This window comes from Poecilia reticulata, linkage group LG6 (genome assembly GCF_000633615.1).
Source record: "Poecilia reticulata strain Guanapo linkage group LG6, Guppy_female_1.0+MT, whole genome shotgun sequence".
In the NCBI taxonomy this organism is placed as follows: Eukaryota; Metazoa; Chordata; class Actinopteri; order Cyprinodontiformes; family Poeciliidae; genus Poecilia; species Poecilia reticulata.
In genome coordinates this window covers 9,069,809-9,094,501 of record NC_024336.1, presented here as the reverse complement: position 1 = coordinate 9,094,501, position 24,693 = coordinate 9,069,809, and the positions used below count along the sequence as shown (strand labels likewise).

The 24,693-nt window shown below is 38.3% G+C and overlaps 2 protein-coding genes across 2 annotated transcripts in view; one reads left to right on the top strand and one right to left on the bottom strand.

Annotated features, from left to right (window-relative positions):
• Positions 1-13,294, top strand: part of LOC103465896 (melanocortin receptor 5) — a 29,688-nt gene extending 16,394 nt beyond the window's left edge. The window contains exons 2-5 of the mRNA XM_008411103.2: positions 4,350-4,573; positions 4,682-4,788; positions 8,448-8,636; positions 11,341-13,294. Of these exons, the coding sequence (XP_008409325.1) occupies positions 4,350-4,573; positions 4,682-4,788; positions 8,448-8,636; positions 11,341-11,911 (1,091 nt within the window). The 3' untranslated portion in view covers positions 11,912-13,294. The remainder of the gene's footprint in view (positions 1-4,349; positions 4,574-4,681; positions 4,789-8,447; positions 8,637-11,340) is intronic.
• A 7,568-nt stretch (positions 13,295-20,862) lies between these two features.
• The window catches only part of mc2r (melanocortin 2 receptor), a 10,465-nt gene continuing 6,634 nt past the window's right edge, over positions 20,863-24,693 (bottom strand). Inside the window, exons 2-3 of the mRNA XM_008411098.2 lie at positions 24,002-24,380; positions 20,863-21,731 (exon numbers count right to left, since the gene is read on the bottom strand). Of these exons, the coding sequence (XP_008409320.1) occupies positions 21,173-21,731; positions 24,002-24,380 (938 nt within the window). The 3' untranslated portion in view covers positions 20,863-21,172. The remainder of the gene's footprint in view (positions 21,732-24,001; positions 24,381-24,693) is intronic.

Below are 24,693 nucleotides of genomic sequence, written 5' to 3'. Positions count from 1 at the left end.
GCTGCAACAACTTCAATTTGAAGTCTTAAAACAATTTCCAAGTTCAGTTTATTAATTCCGTTAGTACCATGTCATCTAGACTGCTCAGTGATTTTTAAGAGAAAAATTGCAAAGGATTCACTGGGATGCATATTTTTAGACTAAATATAGTAAAACTTTTTAAAATTGTAAATGGCCACTAGTCAGCTTCTTCAACTGATTCTTTTTCATGAGGTTCTTAACATTTTTGTGCAAATTTTGAAACAGTATTGTTAACCCAGTGGTTATGTGGGCTTCGTCTATTTCCTAGACTTTTTTTGTGAGTTTCAGTCACTTGCTTATGACGGAGTGTTAGGACCAGACTAAGAGCTTTGTTTGTTTGTTTCAGGGCTGCGCCGATAAACTGGCCATAATATCCTTCATTTTGGGTGATCGGCCGATACTTACATGTGAAGCCGATCACATTCACCTCTGGAAAGATCTAAAAATCAACCACTGTCCTCTTCTGCTCTACTTATAGAGGTTTGACTGTTAGCCCGGCCCACCAGGTCTTGTCTGTATATTTGCAGTTAACAACAATTACCCCACTGTTACCACCTCGGCTACTTCCTTACCATATTTAACAGCATTTCAGAGAAAAAATTGGTATCGGCCAAAATCAGAATCAGCAATCAGCCAGAAAACTGCAGTCGGTGAGCCCCCAATTTGTTTTCAATAAGACAATAAAGTTGATTTTATGAGAACTCTACACCAAACTGCATCAGAATGAGGAACAATAAGCATCTTGTGAAGCAATAGTTGATATCAGTTTACAAATTAGGAAATACTCCATCTTTTAGCATCAAATTATTATCAGCTGCAAATAAACAATCTGAGCTGATCACGTCACATGTTCTACGAAGACTTTTTTCATATTTTAATGACTTTTTCATATAATTTTGCAACTTTCTTCTGGGAATATTAAGTCTTTATTTTGCCAATAGCACAGCTATTCTCCTAATATGACTTTATTCTTGTATCTTTAAATCTTAGTATCTTTGTATCTTAGTCTGGCCCTAATAGTTTGTCACACTTGTTTTACTAATCTCTTTTCACACCTCAAACATCTCCTTCTCTCCTCTATGGAGGCAGATATATTAACATCATGAAGCAGAAACTTCCTCTTCTGCTCCAGTTCTTCTGTTCTTCTTCTACTGGCTTGAACAGAAAACCTGTTGATTAAGCTGCACACTGCTGCCACCTACTGACCGGAGGCTTGTTTCGGTAAAAAAGAATAATAAAGTCCTGCTGTCTCTCTCTGAGAGGTACTGATACATGACCAGGCTGATTTGACTAGCTATTTGTCTAACTGAAGTTAACTCAGCTTAGATCATCTTTGCCTGATAGTTTCTCAGTTGATCTAAAAAATCTATATTCTTACCTACTGTGTTGTTTAGGCTCCCTGAGGAAGGCCCATATGTTTAGGATTGGATAGAAGTGTATATTGTGTCTGTGAAACCTATAAGCAACCCAAGAAGTGTCATATGACATTGGTGAAAGAATTCCCTTTTCAGATCACGAGCTGTAAAACGTCTGACCTCAGGCATCTTTCAAAGCTACTCTTTCAAGTTCGTTGCATATCACCTCATCAGCGCAGGCTGAGGCCGTAACCCGTTGGCCGTTTTATGGGGCCCAGTCAGAGGTGCCGTGTCATTCCGCTTTCCACATTTTTGATCTGATCAAAAAGAATGTTAGTCCTGCTTTATTTATCCCCAGATGAACACAGTATTGCCTCAAGGCTTGCTGTGCCTGGCAAGGATTGTAATTCCTGTGGAGTCTTCACATATTCTCTTATTTTACAGCCACGAGCTTTGATGTGGGAGTTTATAAAATAGATTAAATAGCAAATGTTGTGTTCTCTGCCCTGCGACAGACTGGCGACCTGTCCAGGGTGACCCCGCCTCTCGCCCGGAACGTTAGCTGGAGATGGGCACCAGCAACCCTGCTGACCCCATTAAGGGACAAGGGTGCAAGAAAATGGATGGATGGATGGATGGATGGATGGATGGATGGATGGATGGATGGATGGATGGATGGATGGATGGATGGATGGATGGATGGATGGATGGATGNTGGATGGATGGATGGATGGATGGATGGATGGATGGATGGATGGATGGATGGATGGATGGATGGATGGATGGATGGATGGATGGATGGATGGATGTTGTGTTCTCTTTTTTTTTTTCCAAATGTAAATAAAAATGTGAAAAGTCTGCTTTGGCAGCTTCGCTTTTCTATAGACCAAAGTTCTTCTTCAACCTTCATGTAACCAGGATAAAACTCCTTGAGGTCAATGATCTCTTTTATAAAACTGTCTTCACAACAACACAGGATCAAATTGATGCTATTTTCTTAGTAAAGTCACATGAATTCAGTCAGAATGGATGAAGAGCATCTGTGAACATCAAGTTTTTAACACTTGCCACAGATTTCTGAAGACACATTTTGATTTAGACTAGGCCGTTTTAACACCTAAACATGTTTAAACATCCTTTTCACTGCAGATCGGATCCAACTGTATGTGTAGAGTCATCCTGAAACCTGAAAGCTCCACCTCATTTTCCAGTCTTTGGAGCCTCTAACAGATTATTTTCCTTGTATTGCCCTATATTTTGCTCCCCATAGATCTAATCAGCTTCCTTGTTCTTGCTGAAAGTTGCATTACGCCAGCGTCGCACTTCCCTAACAATGTTTCACAGTGGGGATGGTGCATATGCTACAACGTTCAGTTTTGCTCTCATTTAACCTTGGGGCACAGGGAGAGATGCAGGATACCAAACAACCCTAAACCACACTGCCAACCCGTCCCACAGCGCAGATCAAGCCTGGAGCCGCCAGCTGCAGAACCGTCAGAACCAGAGGAATCTGTTGTTGGATTTCTTTATGATGTGTTGCTATTTCATGTTGTCAGACATGTTCAATTCAAGAGATTTCTTGATTTTACACATCAGCATTCAGATATTGGTGAGGCTAATGAATGTAATTAAGAAAAAAACTAAATGTTCTTGATTACATTTATTTCTAAGTATCAGTATGAGTATTAGAGCCGAGTATTAGAGCCATACTAATAAAATAAAATAAAAATAAAACAATAAAGTCAAGAAATTATTAGAAAAAAGTCATAAACATAGAGAAGCAGCATTCAGCATCTATGCACCACAAATCTGGAACAAACTTCCAGAAAACTGCAAAACGGCCGAAACACTGAGTTCCTTTAAATCTAGACTAAAAACCCACCTGTTCATATAGTTTTTGAAACATAATCAATTAAACATTAATCAACAAACTGATGTGTAAAGATGGCAGCTGACAAAATGTAATGTTTCAGTTGTCGACTGTTCTATGATTTTGTGTTTTTATGATGTAAAGCACTTTGAAATGCCTTGTCGCTGAAAGGTGTTATAGGAAGAAAATTTGATTGGATTTACCTGAACAAAGTCATAGTATTATGGAAATAAAGGCATATCATGAGAATGAAGAAAGTCGTTCAAAAATAAAGTTTGAGTATAAAATCAATACTCTGACAGTAATGTCATGATTACCAGAATAGAGTTATAATATTACCATAATATGGTTGTAATATTATGACTCTATTCTGGTAATATTATGACTTTATTCTTGTATAAGTTTATTTTCATTATATTCTGACTTTATTTTTGTGTTTTTATTTACTTTGTGTTCTTAGCGTTCCCTTAATACTCTGTTGTACTTTGTTAAAGTAAAACGTCTAAGTAAAAAAAAGCATGCACATACTTCTTCACCTCTTGACTGATTAATATCCTGAAACCTTACTGAGGTAAAATAAGTAGTTTGTTTACAAGTCAAAACACAAGTCATCATTTTTAAGGATTAAAGTCTTAACTCTGAGGTTTAGTAGAAATTGAAAGACAAAGACAATCCTATTTCCTCCAAGAGAAATAAAATATTCCATCCATCACATAAAAAATGCAACTTTGCTACATTAATAGACAATGACAAAGACCTGGGAGTGAACTGCTAATCCTTCTGTGGAAGAACAAAAGCTCCAACGCCTGAGCATAAAGAAGGGGGATTGGGGGGAGGGAGCTCAGAGGACAGTTCATACAGTATCAACTGTAACTAAAAGAAATTTCCCAAACCGACCAAGAAATGAACAAGAATCACAAGTGAGAAATATTATGCTGAAGCTAGGACGAATGCTAACTGAGATGCTACATTCAGTCACTTTGGCTGATCTTTGAATCCAGTTTGTTCAAGATCGACATGTGAGGGAATGACATTAATACAGCAGAATCCTACAAGCAACAATATCGAATGACTTTCATTTTGATATTTGTTATCTGTGTCAGGTTCGTTCCAAAAATGGTGTGCAGATAGAGTGAGGATTATTCAGAGTTCAGCGGCGATGAACAGGATGAACATGTCGACTTACCAGGAGGAGGAGCTGCTGGGTAACTCCACCTGGACCTTCTCCTACCATCACCAGAACAACACCCCCACCCCGCCGCTGCTGCAGGACCAGGCCTCCACCCTCAAACCCGCAGCCTGTGAACAGGTCCACATTGCTGTGGAGGTTTGTATCCGGACCCGGGAACGTTGACCCTGTGAACCCATGACGAGCCATGACCCGGCTTGGCGTTTCTTTACCCACACTTCCTGATACTGTGTGTTCTCTCCTCAGGTGTTTCTGATTCTAGGGATAATCTCACTGCTGGAAAACATCATGGTCATCACGGCAATAGTAAAGAACAAGAACCTCCACTCACCCATGTACTTTTTTGTCTGCAGGTAAATATTTATTGTCAATGTTATTGCATTTTGCACCACAACAAGTTTTAAAAACTGTAAAACTTTTTCTGTTCTCAGTGTGTGTTCAGAACAAATAAAATGATGCATCAGAGAACTTCACTTTGGTCCAATCTTTTTCATTTTTCTTCTTCCTGCAGCATTTAGGTTTCTCTGTTGTGTTTTTGTTGGACATAAATGCCTCCTTTGTTGGTCCTCTTGTCACTATACTTTTCTCTAAATGTTTTCACCAAGACAAGAATTGATTCTGTTGCACTGCACTCTTCGGGAGACGACAGTAAGTTGTGTTTCTTAGATGTGGTGAAGTCTTCTTCAACTAAACAGAACCTCCCATGCTGAACCTAGAAAACTCCTTTCATCAAAGGTTATTGTTTTATATATATAAAAAAAGATGGCACTTCACAGCCCGGTTCTGCATTTTAGGCTAGTGGGATTTTTTTAAAAGGGTTTTGTTGGCTCTAGTGGCCTTTAAAGAGGGAAAGACATGCAGCAAATGTCACCAGGTCGGGAATTGAGCCTGTGACCACCGGCATGAGGACAAAGGCCTTAATGCATGGGTTGTGCTTTGCCCCTACGCCACCACAGAACCCCTTTAGCCTAGTTTTTATTACAATTGATAACATTATGTAATATCTTATGTCACTGAGGTTGGAGTTATTAATTTTATATAGACTATATGGTAAGGTTTACTACATTCTTTTAAATTCCAGCCTTATTCAGACTGACATTTCATGAGTCCTTCATATTTACTTTTAAAATGCATAGATACAAAAATGTACTACGAAGTAAAACTTTGTTCAGTGATCAGACATTTGACATATGATTTCAATGAATTTTGGATTTTTGGATGTAGTACGATAAGTCGTTAACTTGCGTCATTTTTTGTGATTTCTGTAATATGTAAGGCCACAAACGTGGAGCATGCTGGGGTTTGTTACGATGTAGCATTTACTGCCAAACAATTCAATAACAAATCCACAGCACAACGCATCAGCAGCTTCTTTGTGCAAAACTTTCAAAATCAATGTTGAACTTGTCCTTGAGTTCCTTTTTTTTTTTATTTTATTTTTTTATTTTTTGGAAAAGTGTCTCCTCTCTGCAGATTTACAAAACAAACTTCAGATGGTTGAAATGATTGCTGGAACACCGGCATGGGGGAATCTCTTTCCGAGCGCTTAGAAAGCATTTACATTCGTGAGCAGGCAGTTTGACTCAGAACACATTGTTTCCCCCTTCGAACAGAGAATCTGGTCATCTTATGTAAACTGACATTCAAAGATGCTCAGATTCCTATTCATCTGGAGGCAGGACCTGTTTTGACAGTAACAGTAACTCCTACATTGATACAGTCAGATTAAAGGATCGCTAGAGTTCATTTTGAATGTTCATTCTGTTTCGCTTTGTTGTTTTGAGCACAGTGTCAGGCAGTATCTGACTTTGTTCTCCAGGGCGGATTAAAATATGCAGCTTTTGTTTTCTTCAAAGAAAATATAAAATAAAATACATTGAGCATCTGAACCAACTAGTTTTAAAGAAAATCTTATGAATACATTACTGCTGTTTCCAACAGTTACAAGGCTCTAAACAAGCACTTGATGGATTTCTTCTGGGGTTTTTTTACCCCCTGTATTTCAGATAATCAAGCAAATTGTAGTATGAGACAAATACAAGCTGAGTAAACACAACAATCAGGTTTCAAATGATGATTTCACTTCTTAATGAGCTTTTCCCAGAATTCCAAGAACCAAACATGAAGAAGCAGCATTCAGCTTCTATGCATCACAAATTTGGAACAAACTTCCAGAACGTTGCAAAGCTGCTGAAACACTTAGAGCCCTTTGAAACATAATGTTTTAAGAATTTAACAATGGCATTTGACCAAATGTACTTTTTCAGTTGTTGATTTTATGTTGCATGACTTTGTGTTTTTGTGTTTTTATGATGTAAAGCACTCTGAAATGCCTTGTTGCTTAAATGTTCTACACAAATAAAATTTGATTGATTGATTCCAAAACTAATCTCTTCCAATATAAAAATGTACTTTGTTAAATCACAAATTAACTACCTAATCAAATTTTTGATTTGACACTTAAATCCCTGACTACTAAGTGATCTGTAGTCAGATCACGTATTCCATAAATATCACCTGTTTGACAACATAGAACAGATTTACAGATTCAAAAATCAGCACATTTTCCCCAATCTAACACTATTCATGTGAAAGACTTAGTAAAATATTCTTTAACAGTATAAAATTATATTTTAAACAGAGAGCTTCCATATTGCATTCTGAGATACAAGTTAGTAAAAATCTTCTGACTTTCCTAATTGAAAATTATTTTTCCAACTTTGAACTTTGAAAATTAAATTTCTGTTAAAAAAAACTCAAGTCTTGTATAACTGTTATGAAATATTTGTTAAAATGGAAGTTCTTGAAATGTGAAGATTTTATTCTTGTACTTCTTCTACCGTTGTAATTGACTGCAAGTCATTGCAGAACAAAACAAGCTTCACCTATTTTCTTACTGGCGAGGTAGCTACATTACAAGGTAAAATCCTTGCTTAGCAAAATAAAACTACATTCTGTTCAGAAATTATGTAATCTCTGTCATTTACCCATCACACTTTGCTTCTCACTAACAGTTTAAATGTAGATTTAGGATGGTCAGTAATGTAAAAAGATCCTCCGACACAAGGTCTGTACATACTCTGCTAGAACAAATATATCTGTTCTTAGACTCAGGGTGATAAGAACAAGTTTTTCTTTCTAACCAGGACATTTCATGCTTCACAAGAGCTTAAGGAAAGAACTTCTAGGAAGTCTTTATAGTTTATAGGTCCCTCCCACTGGAGCACAAATCCACTTAATTTTTCTTGGACACCACAAAAAAGAAGCCGTACCCAGAGCAAGAATAAGCTGAAAGAAGTCCGAAAATGTTAAGATGCAAGAAGAGAATGATGTCAAAGAAATGTCTCTATGTTTCCAAAAATGTGTATTGACCTTCAGAGAGAGAAGAAAACTCTCCCTGCCACATATCCACCACCAGTGAAGGAGTGGACAGTAAAAACTCAGGTGCAACAAAACGACACAAACCGCTTTTGTTGGATTCTGTTTGATTCCTTAAAAGTCAGCGGTAATTCTCCAGAACACCTGAATGAAATGGTTGAATTCCCTCATCATCATGCCAGTCAGCTCCACTGAGGTCTAGAAATGAGCCATGTGCTGAGATTCAGGTAGAGAAGGGGATGCTTCTAGATGTGTAGGGTGGTAACTCTCAGGCACTGGATTTGGTTCAAAAGGCCGTTGCCTCAAACACCTGCTAACATGCTGCTTTAAAGCAAAGTGCATCTGTCAGCAGTATCAATTTATCCCCCATGAATCATAGTTAGGATCGGCATTGCTACATGAGCGACAAGAAAATGGCTCAAACCCGCAGAGAGGGAAGGTTGCACATTAAATCATTGATTGATTTAACTGACTCTCCCGCTGGGAGGCAGGAATTTAAATGCATCACTGCTCAGCAGGAAGGTCTGCCAGCTTATCTGCTGGCTGCTGGTGAAAGCATGTCTGTGCAGAAACTTTAGGAACGTGTGGTTTTGGCCAAAAGCGCCCGTCATTAACTGTGTCTGCTTGGTTGCAGTCTGGCTGTGGCGGACATGCTGGTCAGCGTGTCCAACGCATGGGAGACCATCATCATTTACCTGCTGAACAACAGGCAGCTGGTGGTGGAGGAGCACTTCATCAGACAGATGGACAACGTGTTTGACTCCATGATCTGCATCTCGGTTGTGGCGTCCATGTGCAGCCTGCTGGCCATCGCCGTGGACAGGTACTGACCGTTTCTATGTGCCACACAACAGTTTTTAACCCTTTGAGTTGTCCACATCTTGTCACGTTACAAATGAAAACTTCAATTATGTCATTTGAGAAAAACCACATGGCAAAAAATTGCGAGGTGGACAGAAAATGATGTATAATTTAAGTAAAAATCTATAAAGTGTTACATGCATTAGTATTCACCCTTATTCGATGTACTCTTCCTGTGTGTAAATTAACCTCTGGACAAATTCAACCGTTTGAGTTTCGAGCAAAAAATGAGAGAATTTGTTCTCAATCAACTTATCTGGTTAAATATAGGTTGAGTAAAACAAATTACAGTAAACCATTTAATGAATAGACAGTCTATTTAATGTGTCATTAAATCATTAAAATGCAAATTTCTACTAGCTGATGCAGATAATTAACAAAATGTGTATTTTATTATCTCCTAGCACCTGTTCCTGCAGCATCACCATGAAATATTTTTATCTGTCAGACCGGCCCGTTAGGTTTTGGGGCGGTTCTTTGGGCGAGTCCTTAGTTTAATGAAATGGAAAAAAGTTCAAGGTGTTACCTACTACTTTTCCAAAGCACTATGATAACCTTACAACACCAAGTTGTGCACCCAGAAACAATAATGCTACAATACACTTCTATGCATACATAACCTGTACATGCCATCACCTTTGACCTCTACAGGTCTGCATTTATACAAACCTCTGTCCAGATCAAAATATCTATTTTTTTCTCCTGTGAGACTAAAATGTTTATCTCTGTTACTATTTTAATAAAAGTAGAGCATCAAGAAATCATATAAGAGGAAAATCAGTATCAAATATATGTAATAACTTTCAGCAAATCTTGATGTAAAAAAGTTCTGATTTCACTGTTTCCACGGCGACCCTCAAAATGCTCACATGCAAGTATATTGAGGACTCTGGTGTCATCATGACAGTTAAGGGATTAATGTGGTGTTTAATATTCTATTTATTGATTAGATAATTAAAAAAATCTCAGAGGTTATGTTTACAAAATGTTGCAAAGCACAACTTAATACATAAAACTGGATTAATCTTACATGTTAAGACCAAAACAAGTGAGGGTGTGTTTATTGTTTCACCATGACATCACTTTATATTGAAGCACCATCGATTTAAAGTTGTTAGTAAGCCAAGTTAGTGACAGTACAGACACAGCGTCTCATCAGTTCTTCAAACATCCCTGCAAAAGCAGGCAAAGCAGCCCTATCTGCTCTCACAGCCAGCAACCGTCAGCCAATGACAGCTGATGGTTCATTGGCACAGTGGCTAAAGGCAGAGCCCAAAAAATGGATTCTCTTATCTACCGCTTAAAGTAGAGCATGCAAAAACAGTATTGGATGATTTTTGGCTTAATGAAAGAGAGCAGATAAAAAACAATGTTTTAAATCTGAAACCATTGGTTATCTTGGCTTCTTCTGTGTCAAACTTTAAGTGGTGATCACGTGACCTGAAAAGGTAAATTCTGCTGATTCATCTTCCACAGCAAAACACCCCCATTATTCTTATTGTATCTTTTAATATTATAATGCAGTATTGTTATTGTCTGTATTGAACTCCTGTTTTTTTCCCCTAGCATTTAGAGTCAGCCCTCAGAAATGTGAAGGAGTATTTTGGAAGTTTAGGCTGCATTCACACAGGCCCTATTTAGTCCAGTTCATTTCAGGAGGTGTGAATTATCTCTCTGGAAGAAAAAGTGAACTATGATCTCCTGCAAACTGAGGTCTTGATTTGGCTGAAGTGAACTCTGGTGTGATTCAAATGGCAAGTGGACTGGAGACTGCCCCAAAAACAGGAAACTGTCTATAGCACAAGGCATTCTGGGTAAATACAACCAAAACATCATGCAAGCTTAGCCCTAAATGGAGAATGACTTTTGTTAAAGACAAAGGGGAAATCCAACAACTGCTAAAATCTGGTGCCAGTTCATTTTTTGTTCACATTGCGTGAAGAAGGAAGTTGCACTTAGCATCTTCTTCAGAGGCTCAAGTGTTGTTTCCTTCAGCAGTTCTTGGTGTAGCGCCTCCACAGGCGAAGGGAGGAACAAGTTTTTCAAAGGGTTTGGGATTAACGGTGCAGAGTTAAAGAAAGAAAACCACAGCAGCTGAAAATGGAACACATTTTGCAATTTTGGTCCCAAATCTGTCAGGTGTATAAACACCTTTAACCTTATAAAGATAACTCTAGAAAGCTAATAAGTGATGTTTTATTTATTTATTTTATTTTTATTTATTTTCAAACATAATGGCAGTCTAAAATCACACACATAAACAAGGAATGCAAAAGACACATTTTTTGTACCATAATCTTAACATGCTCGAAAAGGAGTAGGAAGAAGTAAGAAAACTATAAACTCATACCCCATAAACTCTTACAATATTTTCAGATGGAGCCTCATTATTAAATCAAATAAAAAAACATAGGTTAATTAATTTTCCATTTTATCTGGGCTTATATATGTTTAGATATATACATACATACATCCTTCTCCACACACACTCTCCTGACTTAGTGCTATCTCTCCTCATATTTCTATATCTTGTGAAAATGACCTCCTTATATTGCCTTCTGATATTGTATAAAATTTAAACTTTTTTAACTCCTCATTTAACTTGTTCCATAATTTCACACCAAGAACTGAAATGCAAACCATGTATGATATGTTTCCCTCCACAGGTATGTCACCATCTTCTACGCTCTGAGGTACCACAACATCATGACGGTGAGGAGAGCAGGCTGCATCATTGGAGGAATCTGGACCTTCTGCACCGGCTGTGGGATCGTCTTCATCATCTACTCTGAGACCACCCCTGTCATCATCTGCCTGGTGTCCATGTTCTTTGCCATGCTGCTCATCATGGCCTCCCTGTACAGCCACATGTTCATGCTGGCCCGTTCGCACGTCAAGCGGATCGCCGCACTGCCAGGCTACAACTCCATCCACCAGCGCACCAGCATGAAGGGCGCCATCACCCTCACCATCCTCCTGGGCATCTTCATCGTCTGCTGGGCCCCCTTCTTCCTGCACCTCATCCTGATGATCTCCTGCCCTCGCAACCTGTACTGCGTGTGCTTCATGTCCCACTTCAACATGTACCTCATCCTCATCATGTGCAACGCCGTGATCGACCCGCTGATCTACGCCTTCAGGAGTCAGGAGATGAGGAAGACGTTCAAGGAGATAATCTGTTGCTACAGCTTAAGAAACGTCTGCAGCAACCTTTGCTCCCTCACCGGTAAGTTCTGAAAAGAAAAAATGGAGGAAAAGAACACACACACACATGTACACACACACCCACACGCACACACACACACAAAAAAAACCCAAAGTTGGATGAATGAACTTGAACTGAGACTGGTTCCGGAAATTCAATGTCCAGCATATGGAAACTGTGTTTTGTTGGTTTTGGGGGGGTTTTCCACTTACGTATTACAGTCAAAACAGTTTTTAGTTGAACGTTTGTTTTTCCGCCAACTGTTAAAAAGGACGAGCCAGAATGGAGCCAGAAACAGTGAAGTGTTTCCTAATGTGCTAATGCACTGCATCCAAAACACACACAAAGAGGCTGATTTATTAGATACATTATCCAAACGCTCTATCAGCCCCATCCGAAATCACAAGTCATTTAAAAATGCGTCACAGAAATCTACCCTTCTTTCATTCTCCCCTGACATGTCCTCCTCTGTGTGGTTTCGCTTTTCTTTTGGCTCTCCTTTTCTAATCAACGACATTACTGTCCTACCCTACAGAACTATGACCGACAAGGCAGCCTGACAGATCTTTTTCACTTCTATCAAGTGAGCCATGCAGACTGAAAGAGAGCTTAGATATTCACTGTTAATTGCTGATGATGGCAACCCTACGCAGCCAGTGTTGCTTCAAAACCGTGATGTGCACATCCTTGGCAATTAGGACTAACCCGCGTGGCGGAACGGCCTGGGCAATGATGCCCTGACAGGATCCTGGGAGTTCTCACTGATGTTACGAAAGGAGGCCAAAAAGCTTTAGAAATGGAATTCAGCGCTTTAGGGGATAAAACATGAAGTCGTTGTAATGCAGTGTTCAGGGGGTTTGGAATATGCTTGAATCAACACCACTCTTCCTTTTTTGTGGATGTAATGGTTTTAAAATGTAAAAAATGCAATTTTATTGACAGGTGCAAAAACATATAAACACATTAGTGGGGCAGAGATGAACAGAAGCAAGTCATCAGCGTTTAATGACAGTGTGTGAAGTCCTTCAGCTGACTGATACTTTACTGGTCGTACAGTGGAACTATTTCAGACATCAAAGTACATAGCTAAATACACTGTAAAGGAATCTAAAGAGTAACATCAAGTACAATATAAAGAAAAGTTGAAGGATTTTGATTGTCGTACCTAGAAAAGATTATATCTAAGCAATAGTTTAAGCAGCCAATAGTATTTCAAGATATGAAATGTAGTGTATTGTTCAGCTGTTAGCAAGAAGAGAGCCATTGTAGAAGGAGAATGAATGACAAGAATGATTTCTTAACTCATTCAGTGAAGGTGGACGCATGGCGGTGCAGAGAGTGTTTCTGTTTTCTCACAGATGATCGTTTCTCATTTTCTACTGTCAGGACATAATGACAGTTTTAACAAATATGTGAAAAACATATACTTTTTTTAAATTAAAGTTACCTACCGCAACTTTAAATATGAAAATAAGTAAATAAATAAAATGATTCAGTAACGTCCCAACAAAACTGTCCTACCCTGTCCGGACTAAGCCCTCTTCATTTTCTCATGTTAGATCCAGGTAACCTGTACTTTGAATGTTCCAAAATGCAATCCAGAATAGGAAACAGTGTTACAGAAGTTTAACATAATCAAGTGATGGAGTGATCACTGAAAAAATATATATAAAAAATGCAATAAACATCTGAAATCAGACACTGCTTCAAGAGCATTTAGTCCACTTTAACAGCTGTATCCTGGAGCTGTGTCCAGCTTTAATGACCCTGTTGTTGGAATCCCTGGTCAGTCAGGGTTATATTGATCAGTGGGGTGATTACACTCTCTGCTCAGCATACTGTAAAATGTTATTCACATGAGAATTGGAGCTCTACACCTATGTGTTGCACATTAACTTTTTTTTACTTTGTTCACAGTCAAGTTGACGCAGTCGTCAGGAGACATGGGGCCTTTAATTACACTTCAGTTGAAAACTGTCGGTGTCTCTGCGTCAACACTAAGCTCCATGAAAGCACAAATAATTTCTGCGTCTTTCATTTTCTCATATGACATCTGTGTGCATCATAAGCTCATTAAGAGTTCTTAAGCCAAAATATTTCCACATGCAAAAAAAGTCAAAATCAAGGCGCCGCTAGAGGTCTGGGTCTTCGTCTGGATGTTTGTCTGCTCCTCAGTGCCAGCCCATACCCACACCCACACACAGGTGACAGGGTTTTAGATTTGTAATAATGAAAATAATGAAATGTGTTGTTTTCATCAGAGAAGCGGCGTTGAGTGTTGTGGAGCAGAAATGCTTCCTGCTGTCGCTGCAGTAACTCCAGAGCTCAGCTGCCGCCGCTACGATTTATGAAAACAGTTTTTCCCTCATTATTTACAGAAGAACAGAAAAGTGCTCATTAAAAAAAGCCTTATAATATGAATGATGAAAAAGGAGAATACAAGAACACAATGTGTACATGTTCAACACTTTTACCTACTTTTTTGAAGATTCAGACTTGAAATGTTTATAAGGAAAAACTTTATCTTTAACCATGTTTTAAATAAAGTGGCTAAACAGAAAATGTATCGCGAGCAAATGGATTACATAACACAAATTAAGGTAATTGTAATAATACAATTTTGAGATTTTTAATTTAAAATATTGCAATAAAGCTTGAATTCTTGATGAAAAAGGCCTGGTTTTAAACTTTTGCACAGAAGCTTGTGATCTCAGCAACTCAAGATACAGAAACAACATATACATATTCATTTTATTCATAAGTAAATGAATAAAATGAATTCCCATATGGGAAGGTCAGGTAATTAATAGCTAAATTAAACAGACGTTGAATACAACTAAAATTTGAGACTAAAAGATTTCAAACCTGACTTGGACTCCTGATCTGAAACTTGAGTGTTTTTAATATGTATGAAAATGTAATAAAAAGCTGTCATGACAGGTGATACTGTTACAGACTGAAGCATCGTTAACTGTGAAAGGATGCACTTAATTATTATGTGAGTTATGGGCTGTTAACGCATAATACAGAATAAAAATAATTCAAAACTAAAACATAAAAGTATATTTTCTCAGTGGTAAGGAGGCGATCACGCTGTACAGTTCAGTCGTAAATGTGAAAAGTGAGCTGAGTCAGTTTGGAAACCAAATACATAATCCCAGTTTATGAATAAAGTTAGACTCGTTTTGGCAGAAAAAAAACAACACATTCTCGCTTTCTGGATTCTTACCAACCTACATTTCATTGTCTCACCGGAGCCCGAAGAATTCTGCAGCCCATGGAGGACGTAACAGTGTGTACACTTCACGGCAGATTGGAAAAAAGGAAAGGATGACTTGAACTAGTGATTTTCGCTGCTCGGTTTACCAGAGCTCTTAGAATGTAGGAAAGTTTTTGTGTAGAGACAGGAATAGTGATGTCGCATTAAGGGTATTATTACTGTCTTGCACACATGAAGAGTTCTGCACTTATTGCTATGTGGTGGGGAGGCAGAGCCTGCAGTTCGGCTTTGTTCAGCATGTAGAAGGTAAAAACCATCCAAGTAAATGGCGACTGCCCCCTTTTAGAGGTCTAACAAAGACTTGGAGATGAAAGCGCTGCCTCCACTCTGGGTGGAAAAGCATTATGATATCCGGTGCTGTGGAAGACGTACATGACTAATACATGGATCATCAGCAGTGGTCTGTGTTGCAACAATGTGAATGAGTAACACCAAAAACCAGGTAGAAAAACGGATGATAAAGCAGCAGGACTGGGTGACATACACTTACTCCTCTGACTAATAGTCCTCACGCTCAGATCACCTGTTAAAAGCAGACATGGCAACCACAAAAACACACACAACAGCCATCTGCTCTTTCATAAACGCTTTCCAAGATAATTACAAATCCCTGCTTCACTCCGGGGGGCAACACGTTTATCCTGCTGTCTCACATATTGCCTGACCTTTAGAGGATCTATTTATTTTCTGCTCAGTGTGAAACACAAAAGTGTTTTTATGTATCGCCATAGAAACATAGTTTCCAGATATGTTTTGTCCAGTTTTTTTTTTATGTGATTATCAGCATGTATTCAACAAACATAACAAACATTCATGATTTTTCAGAACCGTCTAAATGCCAGCTTTAAGAATTCTTTTTTTTTTTAATAAAAGATAAAAACAGATTTTTTCTTTTACCCACCCTGTGCTATACATGCAAATACAAACCTTTTCTGGTGATGATAGTTGTGGAAGCCTGAATCTCAATGATTTTGAGCAACTTTAATTTTAAACAACAAAACAGAAGTAGTAGCTGGGTCCAGCCGCAAACTATCAATTAACCAAATTTTTCACGAGTCATGTGACCAACAGCAGGATGTTACTACTGGTGAAAATGATGAAGAAGACGACAGGAAGTGGTTGCAGGATGATGGTTTGCTGTGTGAAAAAGCTTCTTCATGTCTGATTTTAATACAGTTTCATATTTAACGGAAACACCCCTACTGCGAAATAGTGTTTTTTTTTCAACATTAGCAGAATATTGACAAATATTTGCAAACATTTGTAATGGAAACACAGCTAATGTTAAATGCTCCATGGATTTCAATTCATATCTAAAAAAGTTCATACCGTGTATCATGTTGTCTATTTTTATCAACTTTTTGCACACAAATGAAAAGCAAAACTCACCATCTATCGTTTTCATTTTATGCCGTTTGTATCAACAAATCCAGAGTTGCACAAGTATAAAGTAATAACAGCAGCCGTCATCAAGCTGCAGCTGTGTCTGCATCAGCGCCATGGTTGCCAGCCAACCAGCCTCTTGAAATCTGCCTGTGTGTAAAAGCGCAGCACCGTTTCCTCAGACAAGAGCGTAAAGTTTTCCTTCCTGCTCCGTTCTGTCTCTGTGCTCCACATCGATCCCCCTGTGAGCTGAGCTGCTGCCATGTAAAAACATGAATGTACAAATAGCTCCACAGCGCTCTCTGTGATTGTGTGCTGGTGCCTACCTCCCTACTGAGAGGCTTGACTCTTCTTTATCAGTAAAAATGCAGCGACCTGCTGAACCTGAATGTTATGAAGCATTACTATGTAAACGACGTTATTATCTGTGCAACATATTATTTATTGTAAAAAAAATAAAAGAGTCGGTGGCTGTATATCTTCCCTGACATAATGTTTGTTCCCAAAGACATCGAGATAAAAAAAAAACATGGTGAAAAGATTAACATCTGTTACCCGTCTTGTGTTGTAACAGTGCTCCGATTTATTGTAAGTCTTTTGCACTGCAGAGACTATTAATGGGAGAAGATGCATAAATGTGCACAGACTTGTAACAATATTTACTTCAATGACTTTGCATTTTTGTGCTCAAGCCCCTCTGTGCTGCTATCATATGCAACATTCTTCAAAACTGACAGAGTTTCTGCTGCCCACATAAGCAGCAGTTTGTGTTTTTGCCTCAGCCGCTTCATCAGACTGAGGTTTTCCTGATCGCATGCTGAAGCTTTTCTCCATGTGCAGTGAGACCGTTTGCACATTTCACATCGTCAAATGGTGATATCAACAAACGTAAATATTGGCTTCTAAATATTGGCTTCTGTTAGCATTGTGGCTTACAATGGATTCTTCTCTTTATGTATAAAATGTCTTAATAAAAATGATAATAAATCTGAGTGTTATTTTGTTTTCTTTTACTCCATTTTAAATAGTTTGGCACTATCTTTTAACTGTCCTCCATAACCTAAGTGTCCACAAAATGCTCTGAGATCTTTTTGACAGATGTTCTTACTGCAGCTAATGGCCTGATTTAAGCACAGTGGAGATGGAGCCTTTGCAGACTACAAGCTGCCCCTTGTTATTCATGCTGCAGTCTTTTAAGTTCCTCCTGAAAACTCGTTTTTTAAATCCAAGTTTGAGCTTCATCAGACCGATTTGATTGTTTTATACTCCAGCTTGTTTTTTGTTTTATTTTTAATCTTATTTCCCTTGTTGATTTTATTGAGGTTATTTGGAATTTTGTCTATTTTTACTCTTTGTGATGAACTTTGGTCAAAGTGATTGTTTTTAAATGTGCTACATAAATAAACTTGAGGAAAATTGGCTCCAATATTTTTATTTCATGGTTTTCTGTTATATTAAATATTTTTCCGAATTCTCTCTTTATGATGGATAATTTATGGATAATTGAAATCCCAGAGGGAAATGTGATGCTGTAACTCATACAATTCTCTTCAGAGCAGGAAGAATCTCCTTTAGCAGTCAGTGTCACAGCGGTTTGATGCGGTGTGCATAAGAGTGACATGACACTGTCATAAACCTGTTCGACAAAGGAGTCTTTATGAATGTTTACAACTGTTGTCATGAATAGTCATTCAATAAATAATGATATTTATATTGCAAAGGTGACAATTTTAATTTACCTTTGATGCAAGTTTTTATGCAACTTTGCAACATTAAATGCAACATTAAAAATGTCATTATTTACCGAATGACACTTCATGACAACAGTCATAAACATTCAAGAAATCTACTTCATGTAGGTGTTAAGTCATGTTTATGACAGTGTCATGTCCGTCTTATGTACACCCTGTTAAATAAAGGGTTCCTGAAGCCTCTGACCAAAGACCTAATAAAAATCATACTGCATACTTTATTAAATAAGGGAATAAAAGGATTTTTACATTCATCAAAAATTATTTGTTTACATCCCAAAAAGGTACAAACAGGATTGCATTTTTTGTTATTTACAGTGATGCTTAATCTAATGAATGATATAATAATAGTAATAATAAATAAAACAAAGAAATCAATGTGAAATTAATAACTTGAAAAGTACTAGAATCAAAACACAGTAGAGCTGATGCATTTTACAATAAGCTGGTAAACAATAATCTTAGCCTGTAGCAGATTATATAAACTTTTCAGTCTGTAGTCAGAATGTCGCTCAAGTTCTCTTTCACTGGGTCTCATCCAGACCTTCAGGTTGCTGTGCATTGCTAGGCCCTCACTGACACCCAGAGGGAACAGCATGATCTGGTACATGTGCAGTCCAGCAGTGGTTGAATGATTTAATATGCAAAGGGTTGGGATAAGCTGGGAAAAACCAGAAAGCATAAAAGATGGCATCTTCAGTGAAACTTGTTAGTTTGGCCTGTCAGTCAGTCAGTCAGTCAGTCAGTCAGTCAGTCAGTCAGTGAGTTAATGACACTCTTTGTCCTGCAGAGTGGATCATGGATTTATCGCTTTCTTCCTCAGGCCATGTCTGCACAGTGCTGCAGGCTTCTTCTGTCAGCTGATCTTCTCTCAGTCTTCACATACTGGTGACAGATCACTGATCTCTGGAGGAATAATGCTCTCTGCTCTAAGCAGGCTAGCTTTTTGCTAATCAGGTCATCTATATGCCCGTCTCTGGCCTGCGTTTGTGCAAAATTACTTCCAAATAGTCATTTCTTCTGTGACTCTTTTTATCAGTGGCTTTGCATGACAGATGTATAATGGGGGCAAATGTTAGACTTTAGCATATTGCCAGTTTTTTCAATTATAATAATGTATCAAGAATTTATCATTTTCTTTAGATATTGATCAGTCTCTTTAATCAAACGTAATTTATTAAAAATCAAGATGAATAATCAGTTCAGCATAACAAGATTTTATTGACAATCAGTTATTGTACGTCTACAATAATTAACTAAGCAAAGGAACAAAAACAGAGATAAAACTCACAAACACAAACAATTTAACACTGTTTAAAGAGAAATGTCTGACTGAATCATTACTGATATAAATTTGTTCTAAAAGTATTACTGATTGCACTTTAAAAATTAGGTAACTTTATGTTATCAAAGGTAAAGTTTAAACAGTAATGATTTCTTGGTTAATGTCAAGTTGTCATAAAGACATTTCAAATAATGTCAACTTTGTATTAAAAGTGTCATAATTTACTGAATGACACTTTATGACAGTCATAAATATTCATGAAGGCTTATTCATGTTCATGACAGGTGTTATGTCATGTCTATCACAGTGTCATGACAGTCTTATTCACCCCCCCTTCAAATAAAGTGTTACCAAAATACGTCATCAAGTCTCATAATCCACTTAGAGATAAAAATGTCAATTTCAGATATGAAATCCATTATTTTTATCCACCTTATTTTCTTTTAACTGCAGAGAAGGAGAAAATAGAAAAAAATAGTTGTAGACTGATCTGCTGCTGATTGGAGCCGTTTATCATTTAAGGTTCACAGCATGTGATCATCCGTGGAATAAAGAGGCGGACTCGCTTTCAACGTTCAGAATCTAACCCAAGATTTAAGTTCTGACTCATTAGAAGCTACATGTGGGGTGTTTAAATTCATTTCTGAATTTTTAAACTTTGACTAAGAAATAGAAACAAAATAATAAATTAACATGTATCTAAACAATCTTTTGATCATAAAACTTCAAGATAACATTTATGGGTTAAGAGGCTGATATGGGCGAATTCTGCAGTAGGAAACTTTTATAAACAGTGTCAGAATGTCGTGACAGACAGATAACCTCCTATTGCAGAAATATACCACTAGGTCAGAAACTACCAATCAGAGCCAGGAATAGAGTCTTAGCACCGTCAATCAGGCTCACGTACGCACTGCTCACATCATTCCCCCTTGCTTTCTGCCCATCGCAGAGCCTGCCCTGAATGCTCAGCCTAGCTAGCATAGCCAGCATCACTTGTTTCTCCACTGTTAATCTTCAGCAGTGCATACATAAACATGATTTACAGCACTGAGACCCTCCTTCTGGCTGTGATTGGTTGCTTCTGACCGGCAGCCAGCAATGCATTTCTGCAGACATCAGGAGGAGGTGGATTTCTTTCACAGATGATCTGTCAGATGTTTCACTGTCAGGACCTGGAGACATTTAGGTAAATAACATTATGATATAAGTTAGCTGCTGCTGCTTTAAAGAGTAAGATGCCAACAATGGAATCACTTTCAGGTCATAGGGATCCCCAGTGAGACCAGAAGGACAACAAATGAAAAGTTCAAACATGTGGTTTGTACGCTCAAAGTCCATTGACCAAATGTCCAAGTAGCAATGCAAACAAGAGTGATGTAGGTTCATACCCTCTGTTAGCCTCAGCTGCTTGGTGACACAAGTCACAGGAAACACACAGTGACTTAACCCCTGCCAATGAATGACTCAAAGACAAAAATGATAATTAGCACAAAGGGGAGCAGGTTTAACGTTGCGCAGTCATCAGAATGCAGTGCAACCTATTTTTGCTCTGTGGATGAAAAACGTTTAGAAAACTTTAAATACATTTCTGTTACAAGCAAAATTTCCAGTCAGAGCAAAACAGCATCTTTCTGAAGGTGTGCCGCAGCTCAGCCATGCGGAAAGCATAGATAGCCGGGTCTATGAGGGCATGGCTCATCATCAGCACCACATGCAGCTCGAACAAGGACCTGTAGCATTCACAGTACGGATTCATAGGGCAAACTGTGATGATGACCAGGTGGACAAAAAACGGTGCCCAACACACCACAAACGCCCCAAACAGGATGGTGAGAGTGAGAGCGCCTCTCATGTTGCTGCCCCACCTCCTCTGATGCTGAGACTTGTCCCTGCCGCCACCAGGTAGCGCTGCAATGTTCTTGGCATGAATGCGGGCCATCATGAACATGTAGACGTAGAGGAAGCAGATGGCTGCCAGGGAGACAACGAAGAAGACGATGAAGCAGATCATGATGAACTTAAAGTTGAAGAACTTCACCATTAGCACGGCCAGAACTGCACATAATGTCCAGATGAGCCCCAAGATGGCTGCAGTTCGCTGCATGGTCATGATGTTGTGGTAACGTAGCGCATGGAAGATGGTGATGTAACTGTAGGATAAACAACAACAAAAAACATTTCAGTCCTGATTGAAGGATATTTGGATTTTATAATTAGGGTTTGTGTTAGAGTTGTGTTAGAGTTATTCAAATGTGTGTAGGGTTAGAAAGACAAAACAAAGAAACTTGTGACCATATGCTAATTTTCTTACATTTGCAGCTGCCCTTAGGGGGTTAATGGAGCTTCGAAAAAAACCTTGGTGGTTAGTCAAACTTTCAGTTGAGTTAAAAGCTTATCAGAGTGAAAGTAATTGGAAAATCTTGGAACCCATACATTGGTCAGATAATGGATATCATTAGACAGCAAAGGATCCTTTGTTGTTTCAGTTCAAACAAAAATGAGCATATAAAGAACATCATTATCTTTTTAATTTGGTAATCCACTCTCTTTTGAATTAGAATCTACAAAGATCAAATTCATCCATCCGTCCAAGGTAATCCTGGCAGGGCACCTACCTGCAGCAGGCGCAGGGTGAGGGGGCGGGTGCATGCAAAGATCAAATGTCTAATTAAAAACACAATTTAGACTTAAAACTGTTTTTAAGGATCTTATGTGGCCCTAACAACATGGTCTCAGCTTGTTGTATGGAACAGATCAGTGAATGAGAGTCACACCAGTCCCAACATAAATGAGCTACAAACAGAGTTCATTAGATCCCTTTCACCTTGTCTTTTGACAGATGTGTGCTGGAAAGTTAACTTAAACTACAATGATCAACCGTTTCTGCAAGGCAACATGTTGCTATTATCCATAATACCATCTCTTTGCCTCAGGGTAATAGTTGGGCTTTGATAAAGTTTCCTTTATTTTATTTTCAGGAAAGCCACATTCAGCTATCAAACAATAAGGTGTATGTACCTATAGCAATCAATATGCTTTTAGGTGGAAAAGGGCAAACTAATGATGTTTTCCAGGCTCATTTTGAGTATCGAAATGGTAATGAGTTGTTTTTTTGTTTTTTTTGAAAATCTGCAACAAAAATGTTTGAATGTGGCTTCTTGAATGTCATGTCACAATTTATTTATCATTATCTTCCCTCTTTTATAAAGTTTTGTATCATTCAAAGGAATGCTTTGTTGAGGAGTGACAAGCCAAAATGAGAGGGTAAAGAACATTTCATCATTGTGGCTGGATACCAGTCACTACACCAGTGGTCAAACTAATAGCACTGTGGGCCTCTGTACTAAAAACTGTACTAAGACATATCACACCTTTTAAAATGGGATTGTATTAGCAAGAAATGTGACAAAAGTGATTGACAGAGCTATCTATCACAGTCTTCTGTCTCCATCAAAAGGTTTACAATAAAATGACAAGTTTGATTTGCATCCTTGTCGGTTTTGTGCAGCTGACCGCTCAGCACCCAATGACCATTTTTACAGTGAAATCTTCTGAATTAAAGCAATATTAGGTGGCCAGTTGTCTGTTTTTTTGTCGAGATCTGCAGGAGTTAACACTCACATAGGTTGTTTTAACATCAGTCATGGCAGAGTAGGCTGTTTTCTGAAAAGCACAGCGTTATGTGTTGGGCGTTAGGGTCAATACGGCATTATGGTCAATACATGGTGAAAAAACACATTAGATTGTCCAAAGACACCATTAGACACCATTACTAGTTCTTCATGAAGGAATTGCAAAGTGCAATTGAATTAGGTAACATAGTTGCATTGTGCCCTTGCCCAGTGTGCAGGACATACAGTTCACACAGTGGTTCACATAATAGTAAAAAAAATATACCACTGTGTAAGAGAAGGACAGAGCCTGGTGCTGCAACGTTGGAAACCTTGTCCTGTAAATTCCGTAACAAAAGTATGTTTTTATCTTTTTTAATCTTTTTTTTCAAAATCTCTTTCTCACTGTTTATTCAATGTCACATGCTGTTTTTATTTTTATTTTATTATTTTTTTTATTATGTAAAGTCCTTGAAATGCCTTGCTGCTGAAATGTGCTATACAAATAAACTTTGATTGATTGATTGATTGATTGATTGATTGATTGATTGATTGATTGATTGATTGATTGATTGATTGATTGATTGATTGATTGATTGATTGATTGATTNATTGATTGATTGATTGATTGATTGATTGATTGATTGATTGATTGATTGATTGATTGATTGATTGATTGATTGATTGATTGATTGATTGATTGATTTGCGAAGTCCGAAACCTGTTTACTGCTTTAAGACGACTAACTTTTTTTTTTTTTTGGCATCACTCACTGTATCCGTCATCCGTCAGCAGATCTGGATACATACCGGTCAACAGCAATGGCCAGGAAACTGGATATGGAGCCTACAAACGACATGCAGAGCAGGGAGTCCATCACGTCGTCTAGGTCGGTCTCAGGAGGACCCCTCCTCTCCAGGTGTCCCGCATCAGCGAGAACTATCATCAGGTTTTCCCATGTTTTTGTCACGCTGGCGATGGTGTTGAAGGCAGCCAAGCTGCACATGAAGCAGTACATGGGCGAGTGGAGGTTCCTGCTGCGCATCACCGCCACCACGACCAGCAGGTTCTCAGCCAGACTGACGATTCCAACAGTGAAGAAGACGGGAAACGGGACCTTGACCTCAGGGCAGCCTGTCTGGTTCATGGCAGCGTCCTGTCTGACTCCAATGCAGACTAAACAAGTTCCTAAGAACAGGTGAAAGCAAATAGAAATATGACACAAGTTTAAATGCTAGCACAGAGTAATAATAATGATGATGATGCACCAGTACTGTTGAGCTTTGATGAGAACTATTGGGGCTATGCCAACTGCATCGTTGTCTTTGGGGTAACATCATATTTTTCCAATATTATAAACTTAGTCATGTTCCTGGCTCAGATTTAAAACTTAATTTTAACGTTCTGGTCCATGTGAATTTCATAATAATAAAGTGTTACAGAAAAAAAAAGCCAGGCATATATTTAACTTCTAAGTTGAAATGTAATAGTAAAAAAACAT